The following is a 26,157-nucleotide window of genomic DNA, read 5'->3' as shown; positions in this document are numbered from 1 at the left end:
ACATACTCATAATAGCCCACCCAGCAGGAATTGACCTTTCCCTCTTCTGAGCTTCTACAGCACTTGGCTTACAACTCACAAGGCATTTATCACTGTATTGTCTTACCTACCTTACTAGACAGAAAGCCAAAGACTATTTATGGGCACGTACACACACACACACACACACACACAACATGCATGCATGCACAATCTTTATCCCTTCCATTGTCTAGCATAGGAGACACTAAAAAATATTTGCTGAACGATGGTCAGGTGCGCTGGCTCATGCCTGTAATCCCAGCACGTTGGGAGGCTGAGGAGGCAGGATTGCTTGAGCCCAGGAGTTCCAGACCAGCCTGGGCAATATAGTGAGACCTTGTCTCTAAAAAACACACACATACACACAAATTAGCCAAGCATGGTGGCGCATCCCTGTAGTCCCAGCTACTTGAGAGGTTGAGGTAGGAGTATCACCTGAGTCCTGGAAGGGGAGGTTGCAGTGAGCAAGAATGTGCCACTGCACTACAATGTGGGTGACAGAGTGAGACTCTATCTCAAAAAAAAAAAAAAAAAAAGGCCAGGCATGGTAGCTCACATCTGTAATCCCAGCACTTTGGGAGGCTGAGGTGGAAGGATTGCTCGAGGCCAGGAGTTCAAGACCACCCTGGCCAACAGTGAGAGCCCCATCTGTATAAAAAATAAAGAAATAAAGAAATAAATAGGCTGGGCGTGGTGGCTCATGCCTGTAATCCCAGCACTTTGGGAGGCCAAGGCGGGAGGATCATGAGGTCAGGAGTTCGAGACCAGTCTGACCAATATTAAATAGTAAATTTATATTTACAAATTACTAATTTATAAATAATAAATAGTAAAACCCCATCTCTACTAAAAATATAAAAATTAGCCAGGCATGATAGTGTGCACCTGTAGTCCCAGGTACTCAGGAGGCTGAGGCAGAAGAATCGCTTGAACCCGGGAGGCGGAGGTTGCAGTGAGCCGAGATCCCGCCACTGCACTCTAGCTTGGGCAACAGAGCGAGACTTCGTCTCAATAAATAAATAAATAAATAAAAAGGAAAAATATACATTTGCTGAATGAAATGAATGAAATATACTATGGAGATCTACTATCTGAAAAATCCTTATAATGAGTTATTTTATAATGCAAATACTTCCCAATGTGGTCTGAGTTTCTGCACACCTGATTTTCTTTAAACTATGTACAACTTGACTTATACACAGCATATGTTATGTGCTACGTATATGACTCATATTGCTTCACAACTTAAGCAACCTAGAAATGTATAAGGTAGAATTTAGCTTCTACTTTGTTTACTTACAACTAAAGTTCTGATAAAAGATATATAACAAAACTTTACAATTAGACTCAAGAGGAAGAAATAAGCCAACTATATCAATAGTGCTATGCAAAGACAGAGTACAACTGATTAAATGAATGAGTCATTCATTAGATTTTTTCCATTGTTTTCCTATAATTTAATAACATTATTTATACAGAGCCAATAAGAAAAGCAAGTGATTTTGTGCAGCAGTAATCTAAAGTAGATGAGATTTATAAGGCACGAACTCAGTTGCTAAGAGACAACTCCATGGCTTTATTTTTCTTCAATATTTCCCTCCTCTATGGAGAAGTTCTCTTGGCTCGGAAGAGCAGAAAGCATGAAAAGAGGCACAGTGGTCCTTTGTTAACCTCAATAAGTGATATGTGTGTATAGTGCTTTCTGGTTTATAAAAGCCTTTCACATATATTTCTTCCTTTGACGGAAGGAACAGAATTAAACAACAAATAAAAATGAAGAGTACCTAGTCTATAATGAGTTTGATGCTTACAATCAAGGCTATTAGCAAATATTCAGGAAAAGTAAAGCCTAAAGAAGAAAAGAGGGAATGAATAGTTTGTCTAGAGATAATAAAAGGAAGGTGAATTTTTAAAAAGACAAAAATAAGGCTAGAAAAGACTGAGTGGAGAAAGCCTACAGAATTTCAGAAAGCTAAAGAAATTGGAAATTAGATTGAATATAGATAGAAATGAGAGGACAATGCAGCCAATGAAAGACTGTGGGGACTAATAAAGGGAGAGCCCTGTGGTTTGGAAAGTGTCCCTTAATCAGCCTGCAGTGCTGCAAAACAGAAACCCAGAGAGGGTGCTTGAGAATATACAAGAACCCTGCGGTGGTGACTGAACAAAACGCAGCCAGGGATTTCATCAGAAGCATAATCCATTCATGGCACAGTCTGGCAGTGCTGGGGAGCTGGTAAGACACACACAGGCACCTACGGAACAAAAGAAATATTTGAAGTTCAAAATAATTCTGAGATTTCTAGCCATGGCCGCACATCAGTGTTTGAGTTCATATGAGAAGCAGAGCCAGAGGTATAAAAACAAAAAAATAATCTTTACCCAGGAGGAAGATAGCAGTCTTTGAAGAACTCAGTAGAAGGTGATTTGGGTGAAGGCAGGAGATATCACGAAATTCTTGATTTCTTGTGATTACTCTGAATTGCTTGCTGTTTGGTAAGAAAAGATGAAAGACCCATCTATTTAGCCTAAAAATGAGAAATGCTTACTCATTCCTGTGCCTATTTTCAATGCTCTGACTGCACAGCTTAAAAGCATACCACAGGTAGAAACTCCGTACTCTTACTTGGGCTATAAGGTCCCTTTTCTGTTTTCTTAACTCTTCATCCTTTTCACCTCATGACACTCATACAATGATACAATGTGGATACAATGCTGGGTTTGGGTTGATCCAGGCCCTGTTGGCTACCCAAAGGGCTGTAGGGATCTGTGTCTTGGCACGTAACACATAGGCTGCTGCACACCAGGTAGAAAACTTTTTCTGAAGACACAGGGAGGTAAGTCACAAAAACGCACAGAAATATAGGCATTAAAATAAAAATCTCTCCCCTAAATTGACTTTAGAATAATTTCTAAATTTGAAACAACAAAAAAAATTGAACACTAGAATAAGATTTCTCTCCCACACTGACTTTAAAATACTGTGAGTTTTAAGCAATGAAACATACTTTGGCCCTTCCAAAAGCTTTACAAGACTAGTTTGGGAGACTTCTGCTTCCAGGAAGATGGGGTAGATGTACTTAGCTACTCCTCCAGCTAAGAAAAAGAAAACCCTCGACAACCCACAGAATGGGAGAAAATATTTGCAAATCATATTACTGACAAGACTCTAGTATCCAGAATATATAAAACAACTCTGTTTTATTTTTATTTTTTGGAGACGGAGTCTTGCTCTGTCACCCAGGCTGGAGTGCAGTGGCGCAATCTTGGCTCACTGCAACCTCTGTCTCCTGGGTTCAAGCAATTCTTCTGCCTCAGCTTCCCGAGGAGCTGGGACTACAGGTGCATGCTGCCACGCCTGGCTAATTTTTTTGTATTTTAGTAGAGACGGGGTTTCATCATGTTGCCCAGACTAGTCTTGAATTCCTGAGCTAAGGCAATCCACCTGCCTTGGCCTCCCAAAGTGCTGGGATTACAGGTGTGAGCCACTGTGCCCGGCCAAAAGAACTCTTATAACTCAACAAATAAGAAGAAAAATAACCCAACGTAAATATGGACAAATGATTTGAATAGACATTTCTCCATAGGAGATATACAAATGCCAAAAAGGACATAAAAAGGTGCTCAAACATTATTGGTCATTAGGAACATGCAAATCAAAGCCATAATAATATACCATTTCATGCCCACACACAAAAAAAATATACCATACCATGCCACAAAAATGGTAATCAAAATGATGAACAATAACAAGCATTGGTGATGATGTGGAGAAAATAGAGCCCTCCTACATTGCTGCTGGGAATGTGAAGTGGTGTGGCTGCTGTGGAAAACAGTTTGGCAGTTCCTCAAAAAATTAGACACACAGTTACCATATGAAAAGCAATTCAAGTCCTAGGTATATGCCCAAGAGAATTAAAAACACATGTTCACACAAAAATTTGTACACTGATGTTCTTAGCAGCACTATGTCCAGTAAGTGTAAACAACCTAAATGTCCATCAACTGATGAGTGGGTAAACAAAATGTGGAACAGCTATACAACAGAAGATTATTTGATAATAAAAAGGAGTAAAGAACTGACACATGCTACAACATAGATGAATCTTGAAAACATTTCACTAAGTGAAAGAAGCCAGACATCAAAGGCTACATCCTGTACGACTGCATCTACATGAAATGTTCAGAATAGACAAATCCATAGATACAGAAAGCAGATTAGTGGTTACTCAACATAGTAAATATGTCAATTCTCCCCATGTTGATAAACAGGCTTAATGCAACTCCTATCAAAATCACAGCATTTAAAAAGTAAATGTAAATATGATTATTCTAAAATTTATATGGAAAGGCAGGGGAATTAAAATAGCTAAAATAACTGTATAAAGAAAAAGAAAGGCTGGGCACTGTAGAACACGCCTGTAATTTCAGCACTTTGGGAGGCCGAGGCGGGTGAATCACTCGAGGTCAGGCGTTCATGACCAGCCTGGCCAATATGGTAGAACCTCATCTCTACCAAAAAATACAAAAATATGAACCGGGCATGGTGGCGCCCGCCTGTGGTCCCAGCTACTTGGGAGGTTGAGGTGGGAGAATTGCTTGAGCCCGGGAAGTAGTGGTTACAGTGGGCTGAGATCACACCACTGCACTCCAGCCTGGGCTACAGAGTAAGACTCTTGTCTCAAAAAAAAAAAAAAAAAAAAAAAAAAAAAGAAAGTGGGCATAGTCAGTCTAACCAATTTTAAGTATCCAATTTACTATACTATACAGCTATAGTAATCAATACTATGGTATTGGCAGAAGGCAGACACATGCATCATGGGATCAGAATAGAGAACCCAGAAACAGACCCACATAAATATGCCCAACTGATTTTTGACAAAGGTGAACACAAAATTAAATGGAGAAAAGGTAACCTTTTTAACAAATGGCACCAGACCAAATGAATATCCATAAGCAAAAACTTAATCTTGATGTGAGTCACATCTCTTATATAAAAATTACCTCAAAGTTTATCATGAACTTAAACATAAAACTTTTAGAAAAAAAATCATGATAGAAAAAAAAAAGTCATTGAGATCGAGGCCAGGCAAAGACTTTTTAGACTAGACAACAAAATCATGATCCATAAAAGGAAAAGCTGATAAAATGGACCTCATCAAAATTAAAAAACTTTTGTTCTTCCAAAGACCCTGTTAGGACGATGAAAAGACAAGTTATGAACTAGGAAAAAATATTTGCAAACCACATATCTGACAAAGGACTAGTAGCTAGAATGTATAAGGAGCTCTCAAAACGCAACAGTAAAAAAGCAACTAAACTAATTAGAACATAGGCAAAAGATATGAACAGGTATTTCACCAAAGAAGGTATACAGAAATCAAATAAGCACATGAAAAGATATTCACCATTACCACAGGGAAATGCAAATTAAAACTGCAATGGGCTGGGTGCGGTGGCTCACGCTTGTAATCCCAGCCAAGGCGGGTGGATCACTTGAGGCAGGAGTTTGAGACAAGCCTGGCCAACATGACGAAACCCTATCTCTACTAAAAATACAAAAATTAGCCAGGCATGGTGGTGAGCACCTGTAATTCCAGCTACTTGAAAGGCTAAGGCAGGAGAATTGCCTGAACCCGGGAGGCAGAGGTTGCAGTGAGCCAAGATCATGCCACTGCACTCCAGCCTGGGTGACGGGGTAAGATTCTGTCTCAAAAAACAAAACAAAAGAAAACTGCAATGACATATGCCACCATACAGCTATCAGAACGGCCAAAATAAAAGCTGGTGACAACACCAAATGCTGACAAGGATGTGGAGAAAATGAATCATTCATCCATTGCTGGTGGGAATGTAAAATGGTATGGTCACTTTAAAAAACAGCTTGGCATTTTCTTAAACTACATGGGCAACTACATTCTGACCAGCAATTGTACTCCTGAGCACTTAACCCAGAGAAATGAAGATTTAGGTTCAAACAAAACTATGTGCATGAGTGTTTATAGCACTTTTACTTTAATAACCAAAAAGTGGAAACAACCCCGATGTCCTTCAACAACTGAACGGTTAATTAAACCTGGTACATTCATATCAGGGAATACCAGCTGTTAAGAAAATGGAACAAATTACTGATACGTGCAACAACCTGGATGAATATCCAGAAAATTATGCTAAGTGAAAAAGCCAATCCAAAAGGTTGCATACTGTATGATTCCACTTATACAGCATTTGTGAAATGACAAAATTACAGCAGTGTAGAACAGACTGGTGATTGCAGGGGCTAAGAAAGGGGTGGGAGTAGAAAGTGGATGTGGCTACAAAAGGGCAACATAAGGAATCCGTGTGGTGATGGAAATGTTCTGTATCTTGACTATATGTATCAAATGTCAATATCACAGTTGTGATAGTGCATTATAGTTTTGCAAAATGTTACCTCTATGGGAAACTGGGTAAAGTACACATGGAATCTTTCTGCATTATTGTCTACAAAATATATATGCACCTACAATTATGTTGAAATTAAAAGTTTAACAAAAAAGCCAGTTTAAAAATCTCAGGATATAAAAGGACATACGTATTTAATATATATTATAAAAAGCAGATATACTTTTATCTCAATATCAAAAAAATGAAATTAATCTTAGGCACCATTATTGAGTCAAATTTTGGTTATGAATTGAGAAATTAAAGAGGAAGAAGGGAGCTGTCCTTCACAAATCCCAGTTTAATTTCCAGGAGACAAAAAAAAAAAAAAAAAAAAAAAAACTATGAAGGCATAGACAAATCTATATATCTGAAATAAACCTCAGCTCTTAAAGTTTTAAATATAAGAAAGCATACAGATTCCAAAAGAAATTCCTTCCTTTATAGTAGTCTATAAAATAATATTTAGACTCCTCAGAAAAAATACAGCATTTTAAATCTAGGTGCTTACCTTACAGAATCACTTACTTCAGAAGGATGGATCACAGTTGCAATTAGGGGTTAGATGGGTAGAGATGAAAGAGTTGAGGGTTTTTGTGGCAGAAGAAACAAGGCTTGGGGGAAATACAGGAACAGTACGGCCTAAGAAACAGTACACCAGACTTGGCACCAGATCTCCAATATTGACTTCCTCATCCTGTATATAATCCTAGTTCTATCTCCTTTATTGAACTCCAAATAAATCACAAAATCCCCGTGCCACAATTTCCTCCTCTTCTAAGACAGAGATAATATTTTCACCTGCCCATCAAACAGGATATTTGCAAGGATAAATATCTGTACGGCATGGAAATGTCGGAATGAAGGGTACCAAGAAATAGCATCTGCAAATGAGGTGAATTTAAAACACTGAATTTAAGTCTATTTTATATGAAGAAACCAATGATTTTTTGAAGGAGACTGGAGAAAGAGAAACAAAATAAACAAAATGATTTAAACCAAGTCAACATCGTCATTTACTTTTCTCAATTGTCTTGAGGTTGCTGGTGGAAAATTCGGTATTGCTAAAGGCATACAGTACCCCAATCCACTAGCGAAACCATTTTAATCACGTGAATTTTCCACAGCAGGCTTTAAAAGGTTGAAAAAAACAAAAACAAACAACCAAAACCCCACAAGACGGAAAATCCATTAGGGTCTGTGCAGCAGTCTATCACAACACTGAAAAACGGGAACAGCGTGGAAATAAGCAGTTCATTTTACCTGCACTGCAGCACTAATTAAATTCTGACTGGTATTTCGGTTACTCATTCAAGTCTGTCTGCCTCCACTTGGATCTAAACTCTTTAACTAAAAAAAAAAAAAAAAACACAATTCATACTCATCTTTACATCTCTCATGGTCCATAACTTGGCATATGGTCAGCACTTTGCAAACACTGCATTGAACAAATATGCATGTGTCTAATCTATTACTGCCAGTTTAAAGGAATATACTTAAGGTATTCCAAAATAGAGGCTGACCTCCTGATATTTATTTAGCTAAAGCCCTGAAACTTATTGAACAATGGTTTTGATTTCTAGAATTTCATTTTCTCAGTTTACAATATTTCTTATGTGGTAAGGAATAATAAGCTAAATTATGTAAATATAAATTTTTACTGATACTCTGAAAAACATCTTTCAAGGATAAATCCTGAGCCCAGAAACACATCAGGCAAAATAGTTAGAAACTTTTAGCTGTGATTTATACCAGATATGTAGGGTTGCTTTCTGTCAATAATTAGCTATTGGATTTTTTTAAATTCTAATTTTCTAATCTTTACTCACCAGTGTCCAGTCTTGATTTGACATGCTGGTATCTTGGGTTCTGTGGTATCCTTTTCATCAGATACTAAAAAAGAAGGAAATTCACAATTAATTGGGTTAATGTAAGGATAAGGGTGGTAAAGTCAGGAGTCAGATACTCAAAAAATGGAAAAAAAAAAAAAAGGTAAAATTTCTTAGAAATTAAAGATGGGGCCAGGCATGGTGGCTCACGCCTGTAATCCCTGAACTTTGGGAGGCCAAGGTCGGCGGGTCACCTGAGGTCAGGAGTTTGAGGTCAGCCTGGCCAACACGGTGAAACCCCATCTCTACTAAAAATACAAAAATTAGCCAGGCATGGTGACGGGCGCCTGTAGTTTCAGCTACTCTGGAGGCTGAGGCAGGAGAATCGCTTGAACCCGGAAGGCAGAGGCTCCAGTGAGGTAAGATTATGCCGCTGCACTCCAGTCTGGGTGACAGAGCCAGACTCCAACTCAAAAAAAGAAAAAAAAAAAAAAAAGATGGAATGAGCTCCAGAGGTCCAATTGTCTTTTCAACACAGGATTTTTTTCGACAGCATTTCCATAGCTGAATATATTTATCCTGTTTCTGTCAGAAAACTTCCATATTTCGTCAAACTCATCTCAGAGCACTACATGATAAGAAGAAAAAAAAAAAGCTCCTAAAAAATTATTTCTTGGCCGGGGGCCGTGGCTCATGCCTGCAATCCCAACACTTTGGGAGGCTGAGGCAGGTGGATCACAAGGTCAGGAGATCGAGACCATTCTGGCCAACACGGTGAAACCCTATCTCCACTAAAAATACAAAAATTAGCCGGGTATGGTGATGCGCACCTATAGTCCCAGCTACTTGGGAGGCTGAGGTAGAAGAATCACTTGAACCCGGGAGGCAGAGGTTGCGGTGAGTTGAGATTGCGCCACTGCACTCCAGCCTGGGTGATAGAGCGAGGCTCTGTCTCAAAAAAATAAAAAAACATATTTCTTACATTGAGCCCAAATCAGTCTTTCTAATTTTCTTTCAGTCCACTGCTGCAACCCACTGTAAGTCATCTGCCTCTGTCTCAAGAAATCTGTTAAGATGACCAAAGGCAGTCATCCTGACCCTGTTTCATTTCACTTTCTTTATGATGGTTTCTAGGCCATTTTCTCTGAACACCCCTGAGATTTTATCCATCTCTCCCCTGCAGGGATCCAGCCCTAAGCACAGTGCTAAAGATGTGGGCAGGGCAGGCCCCAGGTGGGCAGGCTCCCGCTGCTCCCAAGTCTGTAGCTCCAGGGATGTCGACCATGGCATCTGCTCTCATGGCAGCTGAGGCTCACCTGGGGCTCAGTGCAAGTTTAGGTTCAGCAAAAATGCGTATGTCAGGTCTCCTTTGTGCTGCTCTCTGGTAGTTAACTCTTTGAATCCAAGCATAAGACATTAACCCACATTAAATTACAGTGGCGATTGTGAAAGCCATTAAGTGAGGAGAAGCTAATGAATAAAGGTATCATGAAATAGTGCTTTCTTGCTCAGGCCTTTTTCTGGCCTGCAGGTATGACAGTCCTTTCCTCAATAACAGGTAGCTGTGGAATATGAAATTACCGCAATGCCTTTTCGGCTTTATCTTCTGCCACCCTTCCTCATGTTCCCATGCTGAAGTTGCTGGGAATGTCTCCTTAATGCAGCACACTCATTCAGGTTGCCAGTCTCTGCAGATGTCTGCCTAGAATGCCTTTCCTTCACTACTCCTTGGGCAAAATGTATTTCCTCTGTAAAGCTATCCACTACAGAACTAGGCACTTTCTTCTCCCTGGCTCCCAGAATACTCACAGCCCGCTCCATTGTTTAAACCTCAATCTTCTTCCCTAGTCTAGGATTTCCCTGAAGGCAGGGGCAATGACTTACTCGTATTTGCATTTGCTTAGGACCTAGTGCATGGTAAGTACATTTATTGATATTCAGTGAATAAGTGAATACCGAAAATGAAGATTGTACTACAGCAACTATCTGGTTCCTTAGATGAGAACGTCGGACTTACAAAAACTGCATCCTTTGCCTTTGAAAACAGTTAACCACAGCATACTCTGTCGGGAGGATTGCAAAATAAACATTTACCTATAAAATAATGGTTCAAATGACCCACAAAGCATACAAACAATATGGGATACTTTAGTGTCTTACAAAATATCTGTTGGCCAGAGTTTTAGATTTCAGGACCAGGGAGAATTTTTTAAAACTAGAGGCACCTACAGTTATCACCTTTTAATATTGCCAAGGGCATAAAAAAACAAAACCAAAGCAAAAGCCTCACAACATCTGCTATTTTAACATCTAAAAGGTAAGGAAAAAAAAAGCCCAGAGTGAAAGGGTCAGTCCTTCAGTGTCATTAAAAACCATTCATGACATTGTGATTTTCACTTCGCCCCAGGCAAGTCACAGCTTTATCATCAACTCTTAGCATCTGTCCTCAGATTGTGTTTGGAACCATTGAGCTATTTTATCCTTAGAAAAAGGTTGGAAAGCTTGTTTCTCCAAATGATCAGTAACTTGTCTATATGAGAAAGTAATCTGTCTATATGAGAAAATCAGTAACTTGTCTATATGAGAAAATAACACCAATTTCAATTTCTTCCCTAGAGGAAGACAGAGCAGGTTCTTGAGCAAAAGATGGAAAACATCCAAAGACCGAAAAGTGGGACTTCAATACAAATTCCCCAGAGACAGACAATATCATGGCAAAATGAAACAAACAAACAAAGAAAAAAAAACAGGGAAAGTATGTGTCTGGTAAATTGAGTCAAGTAATGCTAATACTAGATTGCAGTTATCTTAGGCTAAGGGATTTTTTTTCTGCACTCTGTACTTTTTTTTTTTTTTTTTATCATTTCTATACTCTATTTCTGTTTTTACTTTTGTTTTGTTTTTCCCATTAGTTTCCTAGCAAAGTTTCTTTTAAAAATTCCAGGCTAGTCTCTGCTGAACCAAGGGGATTTGTCCATACCTAAGCCAAAATAGCTAAGAAGTGAGGGTGTCTCTGGGGACCAGGTGTGGTGGCAGCAGAATGATGAGGGGAGAGAGTGTGGACAGCTGCAGTGGCTGAGCCCTTCCCGCCCCCGGTTTTCCCTTACATAGACTAATGAGAAATCCATATGCTGCAGGAGAAAAAATGTAGTTTTTTTTCTGTGTTCCCACTGCAGTCCAATTTCTTGTTCCTGTCTTTCTAGTACCAACCGCAATGTAAAACTATTTGTGCTCCACTGCAAGCCGAGCACCATAGATTTTTATGGGATGGACATACTTTTTTTTCTTTAAAATTCTTGCTTTGTGGGGTGACTGCTTCTTGACCTACTGACCAACTGGCTTTCTTTCAATTACATAAACAGGATGGAATGGTGGAAAGTGAAGAAGCTGAAAAAAGAAGCTGTTTTCAAGGAAGACTGTTCATTGAACAAAGACTTATTGAGCACCAACCATTCATTCAGTGGACATTTACTGAGTGCCTACTAGGGGCAAGCCTCTGTGCTGAGGACAGAGAGGTGAAAAACACAGTCTTTGCCATCCAGCTTTCACTGACTGCTGGGAAGACAGACAAGGGGATAAACAGACATGAGGCTGCATGAGGAACAAGGAAAGGGAAGGAGGGGGTGTGACAAAAGCACATCTGATTGGCATCTAATCCAGGTTAAAAGAGTCAAGAACTGTTTCTTGAAGGGTCACTTCTGAGCTGAATTCTGAGGGTTAAAGTTAGTCAAGCTAAAGGAGTAGTGGGTGGGAGCTACGGGGTTTCTGGCAAGGGAAAAGCATGGCGAAAGAGTGGAGTCTCGAGGGAGTACCAACAGTTTTCAGGAATCTAACAGTAACTGGCCTGCTTGGAGCACAGCGGGAAATATGGGGACAAATGACGCTGGAGAGGCAGCAGGGGCAGATCACAAAAAGCCTCGCATACATGTTTAAAAAAAACTTGGGTTTCATCCTATAGATCAGTGGATCTCGAACAGGTACCATTTTGCTCCTTGTACCCCCAGAAACATCTGTCAATGTCTAGAGGCATTTTTGGTTGCCCCAACTGGGTGGTAGGAGGTGCTACTGGCATCTTAGTGGGTAGAGGCCGGGGTGCTGCTAAATACCCTACAATTACAGACAGCCCCACCACAAGGAATGAGCCCAAATGCCAATAGTGCCCAGGGTGGTGAAGATGATGAGGGGGTCACTGGAGAAGTTTGAAGGAGGAGTGACAAGATTATATTTCTGTTTTAGAAAGGTGACCCTGGGAGCAATATGGAGAATATGAATCAAGAAAGGAGGCATGAAAATCAGTTGAAAGGCTGTTGTGCTAAGAGGATCTGTAGTCCTAAGGAAGTGGCAATAAAGATGAAGAGACCGTTTCAAGAAATCTTTAAAATGTTAAATCAATATAATTTAAAATTGACTCATATAGTAACAGGACAGTGATACCATTCTCCAAAAAAGGGAGTTAAGGAGGAAGCACATATTAAAAACATAATATGGTCAGTTGGAGCATGCTGAGTATGAGATATCTGTGGCTTGTCCAAAATGGAACTATCGGCCGGGCACAGTGGCTCACACCTGTAATCCCATTAATTTGGGAGGCCGAGGTGGGAGGATCACTTGAGCCCAGGAGTTCAAGACCAGCCTGGGCAACACAGGAAGACTTTGCTTCCACAAAAAAAAATAAAAAATAAAAAAATAATTAGCTGGGCATGGTGGCATGTGACTGTGGTCCCAGCTGCTTGGCAGGCGGGGGTAGGAAGATCCCTTGAGCCCAGGTCAAGGCTGCAGTGAGCCATGTTCTTGCCACTGCAATCCAGCCTGTGTGACAGAGCGACATTCTCGCTAAAAAAAACCCCAAAAAACAAAATGGAAGTATCTAGTTGTCTATTTGGGTCTAGAAATCAGGAGAGATACCTGGGCTAGAAAAAAACAAGATTTGGTAGTTGTCAGCATACAGGCAGCAGAGGAAGCCGTGGAAATGGACAAAATCATCCTGGGGAGAGTGCAGACTGAAAAACCCCAACATTTAAGATCAGGTGGGGGAGAGGCACCTTGGATGAAACTCAGAAGAGGCCATACAAAAGTGGGTCATGAAAATTAAATCAGGAAGAAGGGAGTGGCCAACAGTGAACAATGCTGTCAAGTCAGAGAACAAGAGGTCAAGTATGAACAAGTGAACAAGAATGCTGTTCAGGTAAGAGACCAAGAGAAAAGTGAATTTGAATGTAGCACACCAGGACACTGTTGATGGCCCTGGTAGAAGCAGCTATGGGAAACTGGTGGGGCAGATGCAAAAAACAGCAGGTCAAGCATATGAGAGGCGAAGGAGGAAAGAGGACAGTAGCTGGATGATCTTTTCTTTTTCCCTTAAGATTTTCCCTTAAGAGAGTTGCTAAGGAATAATCTCTGTTGTTGTTATTTTGTTTTGGAAAAAAAAAAAAAAAAAAAAAGGAGAGACTTGAGGATGTATACAGGCTAATGGGCAAGATAAGAGAGTTTGAAAATAGTATGGAGAGAGTGGGAGAGGATGAGGTCCAGAGCCCAGACAGCAGGGTCAACTTTGGATCTATTTAAGATATAAGATAGGTAGGTGGTCAGAATGAAGTTCATCTGGAAGAGGCAGGACGTTGAGAAAGTTCATGTTTGTGGTATCATTACAGGGCTCTTTAAAAACAACCAAAAATGTCAAAGACTGAGGGTTTACATAAAAGAAAATGTCCTCCCTGTCTAACCACCACACCCCAGCTATTTCACTTCTACGTGACTTTCAAGACCCAGGGCAAACTTATCTTCTGGGAAGATTCCTCTGAAGGCCTCAGTGAAATGGAAATCTCTTCCTTGACTGAATATTCCCAGTTCTTTGTACCATTCACACTTCTTACTTCCTGCACTTGGGACAGGGGCTCTATCTTGTACAACTCTGTACCTACTACAAGACTCTCTGCTAATGAAACAGCAGTAAGTACCTGCCAAATGAAGACCTGAGCAACATATGTCACGTGGGCAGCACGGACATCAAGGGCTCTAGGGAGGAATGTCAAAGGAGATTGCTCATCCACTGGGGGTGATAAGAAAGACTTCATGAAAGAATGGACACTGGAGCTATGTTTTAAGGGTTGACCTTCTGTGGATAAAAAAGATGGGAAGGAGGAATGGCAAAAGTATTCCAAGTGGAGCAATTTTTAATAGCAAAGCCACTTTAAAAACAAGTTTAAAGAACAACAAATTGTTCTATTTGCTGGAGATGATTTAACAACAACAAACATGGTAATGCTGCTAACATTTATTGAACACTCACTATATCATCCGGCACTAAGCATTTTACCTACATTATCTCATTCCCCACAACCACTGTACATCTTCACTCCCGCAAGGGTTCTTAATACGGGGTCCACTGATGGGATTTAGGAAGTCTATGAGTCTCATGACACTATGCAAACTTTTGTGTATGTGTATTTTTCTGGGGAAAGGGTCCTTGGTTTTAACCAAATTTTCAGAGGGGTATGTAGCCCCAAAAGAGTTAAGAATAATTGGTATATGGAACCCTGTGATATAAGACTGGACAGAGACAGGTAGGCTGCACGTGGAGAAGCCTGAATGTAGGCTGAGTGGTCTGGACTAGGTCCTGAAGGCAATGGAAAGTGCCAAAAAAACCGAGCTGTGAGCTACACAATCTCATCAGTATTTTGGAAGATTATTAACATATGCAAAGTAAGACTGGACTTTGTGAACACACGGATGTTGGAGAAGAAGGGGTAAGAATGAGAAGTCAAAGACGGGATTTTTCTGAAGGAAAATATCGAAAAATGAATGAGCTTTTCAAGACTTTCCATCTCTCTCAAATGGGACTCACAAAGTTGTTTGTATTTCAACTGCAACATATGTAATAATACTTACACTTAAAAGATTTTTAAAAATACCATTATACATTTTGTTCAGACTGTCTACTTATTTTCTATGGAGAGAAAGTCCATAAAATGAAGAGAATGGGTACCAGTTTTACTACAGCCACATGTAAGGAAATCACATTTAAAATAGGCCTTTTAGAGAACTTTTCAAAATGGGATTTTAACCTGGTCTAATTACCCTGATCTCAAACACCAACCTTGACTCATGTCTCCATGTGCAGCAGCCCCTACCTTCTCAGCAGCTACCACCTGTAGCAGATTGTATTTTTCAAGATAGCCACAAAAAAATTTCCGATCCCACTTACACTATGACGTTACACCCCTCCCACTGAGGGAAGGGCTTCTGTTTCCTCTTCTGAATCTGGAGGGGCCTGTGACTATGAGGGAAGCAGTGTCAGATGACTTTTGAGGCTACATCATAAAAGGCAGTACAGCTTCCATCCACCTGGTTCTCTTGGGACACTTGGGGCCACACAGTCTGTGGTATTTTCTTATGGCAGCCCACAGAACTCAGCAGCTATGCTGTGAGGAAGGCCAAGCCACATAAAAAAGGCTATTCGTAGGTGATATGGCCAACAGCCCCAGCTCAGGTCGCAGAAAACAGATTGTATCAGTGGCCTAACATGTAAATGAAGCCTTCAAGATAAAGCTAGCCCTAGCTCCTGTCTGTCTGCAAAACCACATGAGAAATCCCAGTCTAGCTGAGCCAAGTCAACTTTCAGAATTACAAAAGCTAATAATAAATGACTATTATTGTTTTAAGCCACTAAACATGGGGTGATTCATTATAAACCAATATGTAATTGGAACATGACCCACCCTTATTCCCTTCTAGCCAAGCTCCTTGAAAGAAAGAAATCTACACTGGGTATTTTGTACCTTACTCTTCCATCCACTGCAACATGGCTGCTGTCCCCACATTCTACTGAGGTTCCTACAGCACTAAACAACATCAGCGATCCCCTAGCTGCTAAATATAATGGACATTTAACAGTCCTTAACTTACTTTAGCTTTCTATGCCATATGACACTGTTACAGATCCTCATCTTCTTCAGTTTCCATTCCCTTGGTTTCAGTGACATCTTTCTCCCCTGATTCTCCATTAACAAATGGATCATTCCTCTGTCAGCCATTTAATTATTGTGTTCTCAGGATTCCAACTTCTCAATCTGTAAGTTCTCTGTGGACTAACACTTAGGCTTAATTCCATGTATATGTTTCTGATTTCCAAATAGTGAACCTTAGCCTTGACTTCTCTTCTGCAGTTCAGATGTGTATTCATTTACTCGTTCAATAAGTATTTATGAAACAACTATTGTATGCCAGCCAATGGAACAATGCAGACAAGGTCTCTATTTTATGGTCTTGTAAGTATGCCCAAAAAAATAAATAAAATACAGATTATGACCTATGGGGTGGAGACAGCCAAATGAATGAATGCATCTAATGTCACTCCTTAAAGCTTCAATAAAACCTCATTAAAAAGATATTATTTTAGGGACATAAAGCCCCAAAAATAGAGTGGGAGAAGTGACAGCAATAGAGCACTAGAATTCTGAAATCTACAAAGTCAATCAACAAGTGAAAATGCCTTGATGGACTCAAGGTAGCTGAAGACTATGTATGGGGCAATAGGGAAGACAAAGAACAAATTCTTAAAAGGCTGAGGCATTGACAGCCTTAGGCAGCTCCAGAAGTGGGGAGTAGAAGGAGTGGCTGAAACAAAAGCTGGTTAAAGGCCTAAGGGCCTTTGAGAAGCAGCTGGATCTCCAAATCCCTCTCTCTCTGTGCTACCCACTGGATGATTGCCTCGGCCCAGTCCTGGCAGATATCTATAGATTTATTCCCTGGAAAAGATTTCTCGAGGGGGAGGTCTGCACACCGGGAAAGCCAGAGATATCATTACTGAAAATAGGGTTAATAGGTGAATAATGAATACCAACGTTGAGACTTAGTCTCCAGCTCTAATGCCTCCAGGAATTCAACTAGGCTTTTATCCTCAGGAGACTGGAGGGGTTCTCTGGGGAAAATGGCCAGCCTGAGAGGAAGGTACAGATTTGGGAGGAGAGTACCCCCAAATCATGGCCTAGCAAGATCATTCAATAATAAATCTTACCATCAGCAAGTGTCTCTCAAATATACAGAGATCTCAATCTTCTTTTAAAATCTCCTACTTGATTGAAACTTGTAATGTGGTCTTTGTAATAAATAAATAATAAAGTCTCCTACTTGAAAACATAAATTTACAACTGAGGAATAAAATAAGTCTGAGAACACTGCTATATTCTGAACTGTGTCCCTTCAAAATTTGTATGTTGAAGCCCAATGTGACTATTTGGAGATAGGGCCTTTGGAAGGCAACTAAAACAAAGTGAGCTCACACCCTTATCCAATAGGATTAACGTCCTTATAAAAGGAGACTCTAGAGGACTCCTTCTCTCCTCCTGCCACTGTGAAGACACAGTAAGAAGGTAGCCATCTGGGCGTGAACTCGGGAGGCAGAGCTTGCAGTGAGCTGAGATCGCGCCAGTGCACTCCAGCCTGGGCGACAGAGCGAGACTCCATCTCAAAAAAAAAAGAAGGTAGCCATCTGCAAGCCAGGAAGAGTCCTCACCAGAAACTAAATCAGCTGGCACCCTGATCTTGGACTTCCAGCCTCCAGAACCATGAGAAATAAATTTCTGTTGTTGAAGCCACCCAGTCTGTGGTATTTTGTTATGGCAGCCTAAGTTGAGTAATACAACATCTCCAACAAAACAAAAATAGCAAGTTGGAAGAAACAGAGACCATGCAGGGGAAAAGAACATTTAAGAAAACTATCATTAAAGAAATTAAAATACATGTCCATACTGCTCTAAAATTTACTGCAGTGGCCTCACGCAGTGGCTCACATCTGTAATCCCAGCAGTTTGGGAGGCTGAGACAGGCAGAACACTTGCGGCCAGGAGTTCAAGACCAGCCTGGTGAACATAGCAAAACCCCGTTTCTACTAAAAATACAAAAAAATTAGCCAGGTGTGGTGGTGTGCACCTGTGATTCCAGCTACTCCGGAGGGTAAGGTACGAGAATCGTTTGAACCTGGGAGGCAAAGGTTGCAGTGAGCCAAGATTGCACTACTGCACTCCAGCCTGGGCAACAGAGCAAGGCTCTGTGTCAAAAAAAAAAAAAATTGATTGCAGTGATGATTGCACAACTCTGTGAATACAGTAAAGCCACTGAACTGCACACTTGAAATGAGTGAGTTTATGCTATGTGAATTATATCTCAAAAAAGCTGTTACAGAAAAAAATGTAAAAAGTAAATACATTTTTAAAAAATTGTTTTTTGCTCTACAAAAGACCCTGTTACGAACATGAAAAGATAAGCTACAGACTGGGAGGAAATATTTGCAAAGCACATATCCAATAAAGGACTACTATCTCAAATATATAAACAGCTTTCAAAACTCAATAGTAAAACTATTCATTGTAACAGTGTTTGTAACTGCAAATAATCAAAAACAACTTAAATGATCACCATGGGGAAACTGATAGATAAAATGTGGTCTAGTCACATGCTAGATTACTATACAATAGTTAAAGTAATAAACTGGACATATTTATCAACATAGATGGATCTGAAGCATAATTTGCATGATAAAAGCAAATTGTATACAAATAGCATAACACTATTTTTGTAAAATTTTTTTTTTTTTTTGAGATGGAGTCTCGCTCTGTCACCCGGGCTGGAGTGCAGTGGCCGGATCTCAGCTCACGGCAAGCTCTGCCTCCCGGATTCACACCATTCTCCTGCCTCAGCCTCCCGAGTAGCTGGGACTACAGGCGCCCGCCACCTCGCCCGGCTATTTTTTTGTATTTTTTAGTAGAGACGGGGTTTCACCATGTTAGCCAGGATGGTCTCGATCTCCTGAACTTGTGATCCGCCCGTCTTGGCCTCCCAAAGTGCTGGGATTACAGGCTTGAGCCACCACGCCCAGCCAAAATTTTTAAGCTCACAAAATAATGTCTGTTTTACAAGAAAAATATGGCTGCTGAATTAGAAAGCTATACATTAAATATATGGGAGCAGATGTCTATAGTCCAAGGAGAAGAGTGGGAATAAAAGCAGTAAGAACCAAAATTGTCTATAACTGAAGTGTACGGATAATCAAATCATATCAGTCCATTTGTACAACTGAGGTCTTAGAGAACTAGCAAAACAAAAACACAAATAAAAAAAACTGTGATACAATCACACCAAATACTTAGGTAAGAGTTAAAAGGAAATCATTACATTGAGGTATATTTTTCTGACATGGAAAGATCTCCAGGATATATTGTTAAGTGAAAAAAAATCAAGTCAAAGAACTATATATAAAAATGTTATAACACTTATGTAAAACAAAACTACAAAATAAAACTCTTATATTTCTCTTCTTCCCTCAATCACCCACACGTTCAAATGTATAGAGACGGTTTTGGAAAAGATAACTATGAAAACATAATAAGTAGTGATATAAGAAAATGCCCTGAATTATTCATTAAAAGTATAGAATTAAAAATAAAGGCAAACAGAAACTCCAGGAAAAAACAAAAAGCAGTAAGAAAGGAAATATAATCCTACATTTCCTTGTTTTGCAATAATATTTACAGTCATCACCAACACAAAAGGAAACAAAAACTCAACAGTTAAGAAAAATAGAAAATAGGCAAAAGACACAAAGAGATATTTTACTGAAGAGGATATATGGATGACAGATAAGCACATGAAAAGATGTGCTTCGTATCCATTAGGGAAATGCAACTTAAAACCACAATGAGATGGCACTACACATCTATTATAACCATTAAAATAAAAAATATTGACAGTATTGAATGTTGCCCAGAGTATGCAAAAACTGAATCTCTCATACACCGTTGGCAGGAATGTAAAATGGTACAGCCTCTCTAGAAAAGTCTGGCAGTATCTAATAAAACTAAGTATATGTTTACCATACAACCCAGCAATTGTACTCCTGGGCGTTTATCCCAGATAAATGAAAATTAACATCCACACAAAGAGTTATACCCAAATGTTATCTTTATTTGTAATAGCTCAAAACTGATAACAACCAAAATGTCCTATACTAGTTGAATGGTTAAAAAAACTGCTGTACGGGCCAGGCATGGTAGCTCACGCCTGTACTCCCAGCACTTTGGGAGGCCAAGGCTGGTGGATCATGAGGTCAGGAGTTCAAGACCAGCCTGGTCAAGATGGTGAAATGCTATCTTTACTAAAAATACAAAAAATTGGCCAGGCGCAGTGGCAGGCACCTGTAATCCCAGCTACTCGGGAGGTTGAGTCAGGAGAACTGCTCGAACCCAGGCGGCAGAGGTTGCAGTGAGCCAAGATGGCACCACTGCACTCCAGCCTAGGTGATAGAGTAAGACTCCGTCTCAAAAAACAAAACAAAACAAAACAAAAAAACTGCTGTACATTCATATCACAGAATACCGATCAGGAATCAGAAAGAATGAACTACTGCTACATGCAACAACTTGTATGCGACTCAAGGACATTATCTTGAGTGAAAAAAAAAAAAGCCAATCTCAAAAGGTCACACACTGTATGATTCCATTCATGTAACATTGTCAAAATGATAAAATTATGGAGATGGTTACCCAGGGTTAAGATGATGAGAGGGAAGAAAGTAGGTGTGACTAGAAGAGTAGCTTGGAGATTATTTCTAGTAATACAATAGTTCTTTATCTTGATTGCAAATCTACATATGTGCAAATCTTGATTAAATCTACACAAGTGATAAAATGGCCTAGAACTATACATACATTGTACAAATTTCAATTCTCTAGTTTGATATTGTATAGTACTCAAGTAAAATATAATCATCGGGGAAAAATGAGTGAAGGATACATAGGACCTCTTTGTACTATTTTTTTTTTTTGCAACTTTCTGTGAATCTATACTTGTTTAGAAACAAAATGTGTTTTGAAAGTACAACAGAGCAAAAAAACAGAGCTCTTAAAAATTAGTAACATGGGCCGGGCATGATGGCTCACACCTGTAATCCCATCATTTTGGAAGGCCGAGGCAGGTGGATGGCTTGAGGTCAGGAGTTCAAGACCAGCCTGACCAACGTGGTAAAACCCCATCTCTACTAAAAATACAAAAAAAAAATTAGCTGGGCATGGTGGCGGGTGCCTGTGATCCCAGCTACTTGGGAAGCTGAGGCAGGAGAATCGCTTGAACCTGGGAGGCGGAGGTTGTAGTGAGCCGAAATCGTGCCACTGCACTCCAGCCTGGGCAACAGATTGAGACTTTCTCTAAAAAAAAAAAAAAAAAAATTAAAAACATGACGGCAGAAATTAAAAACTAAAAAGGATTGGAAGATAAAAGTTAAATAAAGTTAAATCTCCCAAAGGGAGCAGAAAGACAAAGATGAGGGAAACAGGAGATGAAAGTTAGGAAAATCAGAGAACCAGTCATATAGGTTATCTATATGAATAGAGAACATCAGAATAATGAATTCAAGAAAAAGAGGATGGAGAAAATAGGAGAAAGTTAAGAAAATTTTATAGACTAAAAAGACATAAATTTCTGGTGCCTATCAATATGAGTGAAAATAGAAATATCTTTGTAAAGTCACACTGGGGACAAAAAAAAGGTTCCACAAGCTTCCTGAGAGGAATTAGTCATGAAGCAACAGAATGGCTTTGGACTTCACAACAACACAAGGCACTAGACCACTAAGCAATGTTTCCAAGATGCTGATGATGGCCAGTTGTGGTGGCTCACACCTGTAATCCTAGCACTTTGGGAACCCAAGGCAGGATTGCTTGAGCCCAGGAGTTCAAGACCCTCTTGGGCAACACAGGGAGACCCCATCTCTACAAAAAATATTAAAAAATTAGCTGGGCACGATGACGCACACCTGTGGTCCCAGCTACTCAGGAAGTGGGAGGATTATTTGAGATTTGAGCCCAGGAGGTCAAGGATATAGTGAGCCATGTTTGCACCACTGCACTCCAGCCTGGGTGACAGAGCAAGACTCTGTCTCAAAAAAAAAAAAAAAAAAAAAAAAAGATGTTGATGATTTTCAACCAATAATTCTATACTCAGCCAAACTCACTGGCAAATAAATGTTAAGGTAGAATAAGAATATTTTTAGACATGCCTAACATTTTAGACATAAATTTTAAAAACTATCTTGCGAATTCTTTCTTAAGAAACTACCGGAAGTTGTGCTCTATTCAAACAAGAGAGGTAGCTGGGCATCTTTGTCTTGGGCACAAACAGAACCACATACAACATCCCTGCTCCTCTTTCCCCACACACCTAAAACTATTCCTCCTTTTCTTCCTCCCATATTCTTGCTCTCATTCATGGTGCCAGCACCAATGAGTAGTCTAAGCTGAGACTTAAGTCACCCATCACACATCTCTCAAAGCTAATCAGGAAATATTGATGATTTTGCCCCCTAAATATTTATCCTCAATTCCATCCCTAGTTCAATGGCCTTAGTTTAGATCCCTATCAAAATAGTAGCGGTGGCTCATGCCTATAATCCCAGCACTTTGGGAGGCCAAGGCAGGTGGGTGGCTTTGAGCTCAAAAGTTCAAGACCAGCCTGGGCAACATGGTAAAACCTCGTCTTTACAAAATACACAAAAATAAGCCGGGATTTGATGGTGTGCGCCACAGTCTCAGCTACTCGGGAAGCTGAGGCTGGATAATCGCTTGAGCCCGGGAGGTGGAGTTTGCAATGAGCTGAGATCTCGCCACTGCACTCCAGCCTGGGTGACAGAGTGAGACTCTGTCTCAAAAAAAAAAAAAAAAAGAAAAGAAAAAAAAGTAACCACTTAACCAATCTCATTTCCAGTCCTGGAGCCTCCTCAAACCCATCTTCCACAATGTAGCTACAGCCATCTGCCTAAAATGCAAATCTGACCATGTTACTCCCTTAATAACTCAAAAAACTTCTCAAATTCTGACCAGCAAACAAGATAAATATGTGGCAAACTGCCATTCTCCTCACCTCTCTCTCCTACCCCCATGAAAGACAATATTAACATTTTTTATTAATATTTTGATGGACAAATCATAACTGTATACATTTATGGGGTACAATTTGATGTTTTGGTATACACACACATGATGTGGAATGATTACATCAGACTAATTAACATATCCATCAACCCACTTATCATTTTTTTGTGGTGAGATATTTGAAATTTGCTCTCAATGAAATATACAATTTACTCTATTTTGAAATATACAATATAGTTGAACTTTGGACAACATGGGCTTGAACTGTGCAGGTCTACTTATACCCAGATTTTCTTCTGCCTCTGTCACCCCTAAGGCAGCAAGACCAACCCCTCCTTTTCCTTGCTCCTTAGCATGAAGACAATTAGGATGAAGATGTTTATGATGATACACTGCCACTTAATGAATAGTAAATATATTTTCTCTTCCTTATGATTTTCTTAATAATCTTTCCTCCACCTTACTTTAAGAATTCAGTATATAATACATACAACATACAAAACATGTCAATCAACTGTTTCTGTTATCAGTAAGCCTTCCAGTCAATAGTAGGCTAACAGTAGTTAAGTTTTTTTTGCAGTGGGGAGGGGAGTAAAAAGTTATACATGGATTTTCTACTGGGAGTGTTGAGTCTGCTGTAATTATTATTAACTATAGTCACCATGCTGTGCCAGAGATCTCAAAAACTATTCCTCCTGTTTAACTGTAACTTTATGCCCTTGGATCAACATCTTCCCATTTCTGCCTCCTTCTCCCAACCCTCCAGGCTCTGGTAACCACCATTCTACTCTCTAATTCTATGAGCTGGACTTTTTAAGATGCCACATATAAGCGAGATCATGCAGCATTCAGACATTACTAATTGACCATGGCTCTCTTGCAGAGCTTAGACTCAGCCTTACAACTTTCTCAACATAGTACCAGGCAGTCACCAAGAGATGAAACAGTTACAACTCCTATTTGGGATAAAGGCTAAGAACCTCAGCAAAACAGAGAAAGCTACAGGGGCCTGTTAGGAGTTCAGACACTCCTTACCTTCACTTGCGCTGTTCTACCTGGGATGCTGCTTCACCTGGCTAATGAATGGCCTTGCCACCCCTTTCATCTCCACAACCCTTCTTTCAGTCTCTCAGTTGAGTCCTACCTATTTTCTGATAACATCTTGCTCCTCGACCACACTGTACTCAAATTCTGTTCATAGTCTCCTTCACTAGATGCAATTTATTTATTGTTTATTTTTTTGAGACAGAGTCTTGCTCTTATCGCCCAGGCTGAAGTGCAATGGCACGATCTCGGCTCACTGGAACCTCCACTTCCTGGGTTCAAGCGATTCTCCTGCCTCAGCCCCCCGAGTAGCTGGGATTACAGGCGCCCCACCACCAAGCCCGGCTAATTTTTGTATTTTTAGTAGAGACAGGGTTTCGCGATGTTGGCCAGGCTGGTCTCGAACTTATGACTTCGTGATCCGCCCACCTCGGCCTCCCAAAGTGCTGTGATCCCAAAGGCTGAGCCACTGCGCCCCGCCCAGTAGACGCAATTTATTAAAAGACAGAGGCCTTGTCTTCTTTGTACCTCTAGCACCTACTGCACGGTAGAAGTCCAATAATGTTTGTTAAAACTGCCACAAATGCAGCAGGGAACTAGGGGTGAAACAGACGAAGAAACTGAAGGGTCCTATGGAGAGAGGGGTAAGCCTAATGTCCTATTTTGCCCGTTTTCCAAACGTTTGGTCAGCTTATTCCTGCTCTTCCTGTATCCCCACAATCAGAGATGCTTCCTGGCTTTCATCACGTGCCATTAGTGTGCAGCGGTTCCTTTGTCTTTTCTGTTTTGAAACTGTCACTCCGAGACTGTAAGCCATTTGAGGGCAAGGGCCGTGTCTTTGTGTACTTCGCTCCTCGCAGCCACAAGTACTGGCGTGCGTTCGCGGGGAGAGCTCGCTCCTTACCACGGGGTCCTGAACACGGCCCCGCGGCCCCCAGTCCCTCCCCGTTCAGCCCCTGCACCCCGACCCCTCCTCACGCCGGCCCCTTCCCGCCTTCCAGGCGGCGGAAGTCGCTGGCTGCTCTTCCCTGCCCACATGGAGTCTTTTCCGGTGCGCCCGCCCCCTCCGGCTCTCCGGCCGGGACCTGGCCCTCACCTCAGGGTTCCCAATGTGCCTCCGGAGGGACATATTTGCTCCAACCGACCACGTTCGGGGTTCTAGTCTCACCGGTTGCCTCTAACCCTAGCTTCCTACCCCCACAACCTCGTTCAGCCGCCTCCCTATACCCCCTTCTCCGATTGGCCCGTCTTCCCCGGCCAGCCAATGGGGGCCCCGTTTACTATCTCATCTTAGGGTCGCAGGAGGGCAAGACTCTGCTCAATGGTTGCCAAGGGCAACGCGGGACGCCGGCTAGCGAGGCCTTTTGTGCTCTGGGCCCGGGCTCGCCGGCTCCAGCCTTAGGGCGAGAAGAGGGACTTGGGGGGAGGGGAAGGCTGGCGCCTGCGCAAAGCCGGGGGCGGGGACAGGGGCTCGAGAACGGGGACAAAATGCGAGTTTTAGCTGATGTGGAACCATTAATATGACACAAGACTCCCCATCCCCCACCTCCGTTTTAAGGCCGTTTCAAGCAAACATCTGGGCTACTGATTCCACAATAGGGAATATGATATGGGCCAGGGTTGTTCAGCAGAAATGGGAGAGTATGGTTTATTATTTTCTGGTTAGGTTAATACGCAAATTATGCAAAATACGTGTGTAAATACAATAATTATCGGTGCTTTAAAAGCTTTTAGGCTAGCTAAAGAGAGACATCCTTAATTGCAAAGCACACGCGCCATTCTGTGGTTCATCGTTCATTTAACATACTTAATAAGCACCTTATGAGAAAAGCTGCAGTAGGTTTTGTGGAGGAGGGGAGGATGACTAGGACCCAATCCCGTCGTCATGGAAACCATTGTGACTCCTGCCACCAGCCACC

The 26,157-nt window shown here is 40.9% G+C and overlaps 1 protein-coding gene across 18 annotated transcripts in view; it reads right to left on the bottom strand.

Moving 5' to 3' along the window:
- CEP41 (centrosomal protein 41) overlaps positions 1-25,638 on the bottom strand; it is a 49,398-nt gene extending 23,760 nt beyond the window's left edge. For 2 of the 18 annotated variants that reach the window (XM_033194847.1, XM_033194837.1), the window contains exons 1-5: positions 25,335-25,437; positions 8,274-8,337; positions 6,956-7,086; positions 2,404-2,510; positions 2,183-2,276 (exon numbers count right to left, since the gene is read on the bottom strand). Coding sequence is in view for 14 of the 18 variants with exons in the window: in XM_033194837.1 (XP_033050728.1) it covers positions 2,183-2,225 (43 nt within the window). In the remaining 4 variants the exon portion in view is untranslated. The other 16 variants (XM_033194832.1, XM_033194831.1, XM_033194844.1 and 13 more) reach the window with 14 other exon arrangements.
- Positions 25,639-26,157: the final 519 nt, after the last annotated feature.

Source organism: Trachypithecus francoisi, unplaced genomic scaffold, assembly GCF_009764315.1.
Source record: "Trachypithecus francoisi isolate TF-2019V2 unplaced genomic scaffold, Tfra_2.0 Lachesis_group4, whole genome shotgun sequence".
Taxonomy (NCBI): Eukaryota; Metazoa; Chordata; class Mammalia; order Primates; family Cercopithecidae; genus Trachypithecus; species Trachypithecus francoisi.
Note: the sequence above shows the minus strand (reverse complement) of the source record. Positions and strands in the feature narration are given on the sequence as shown.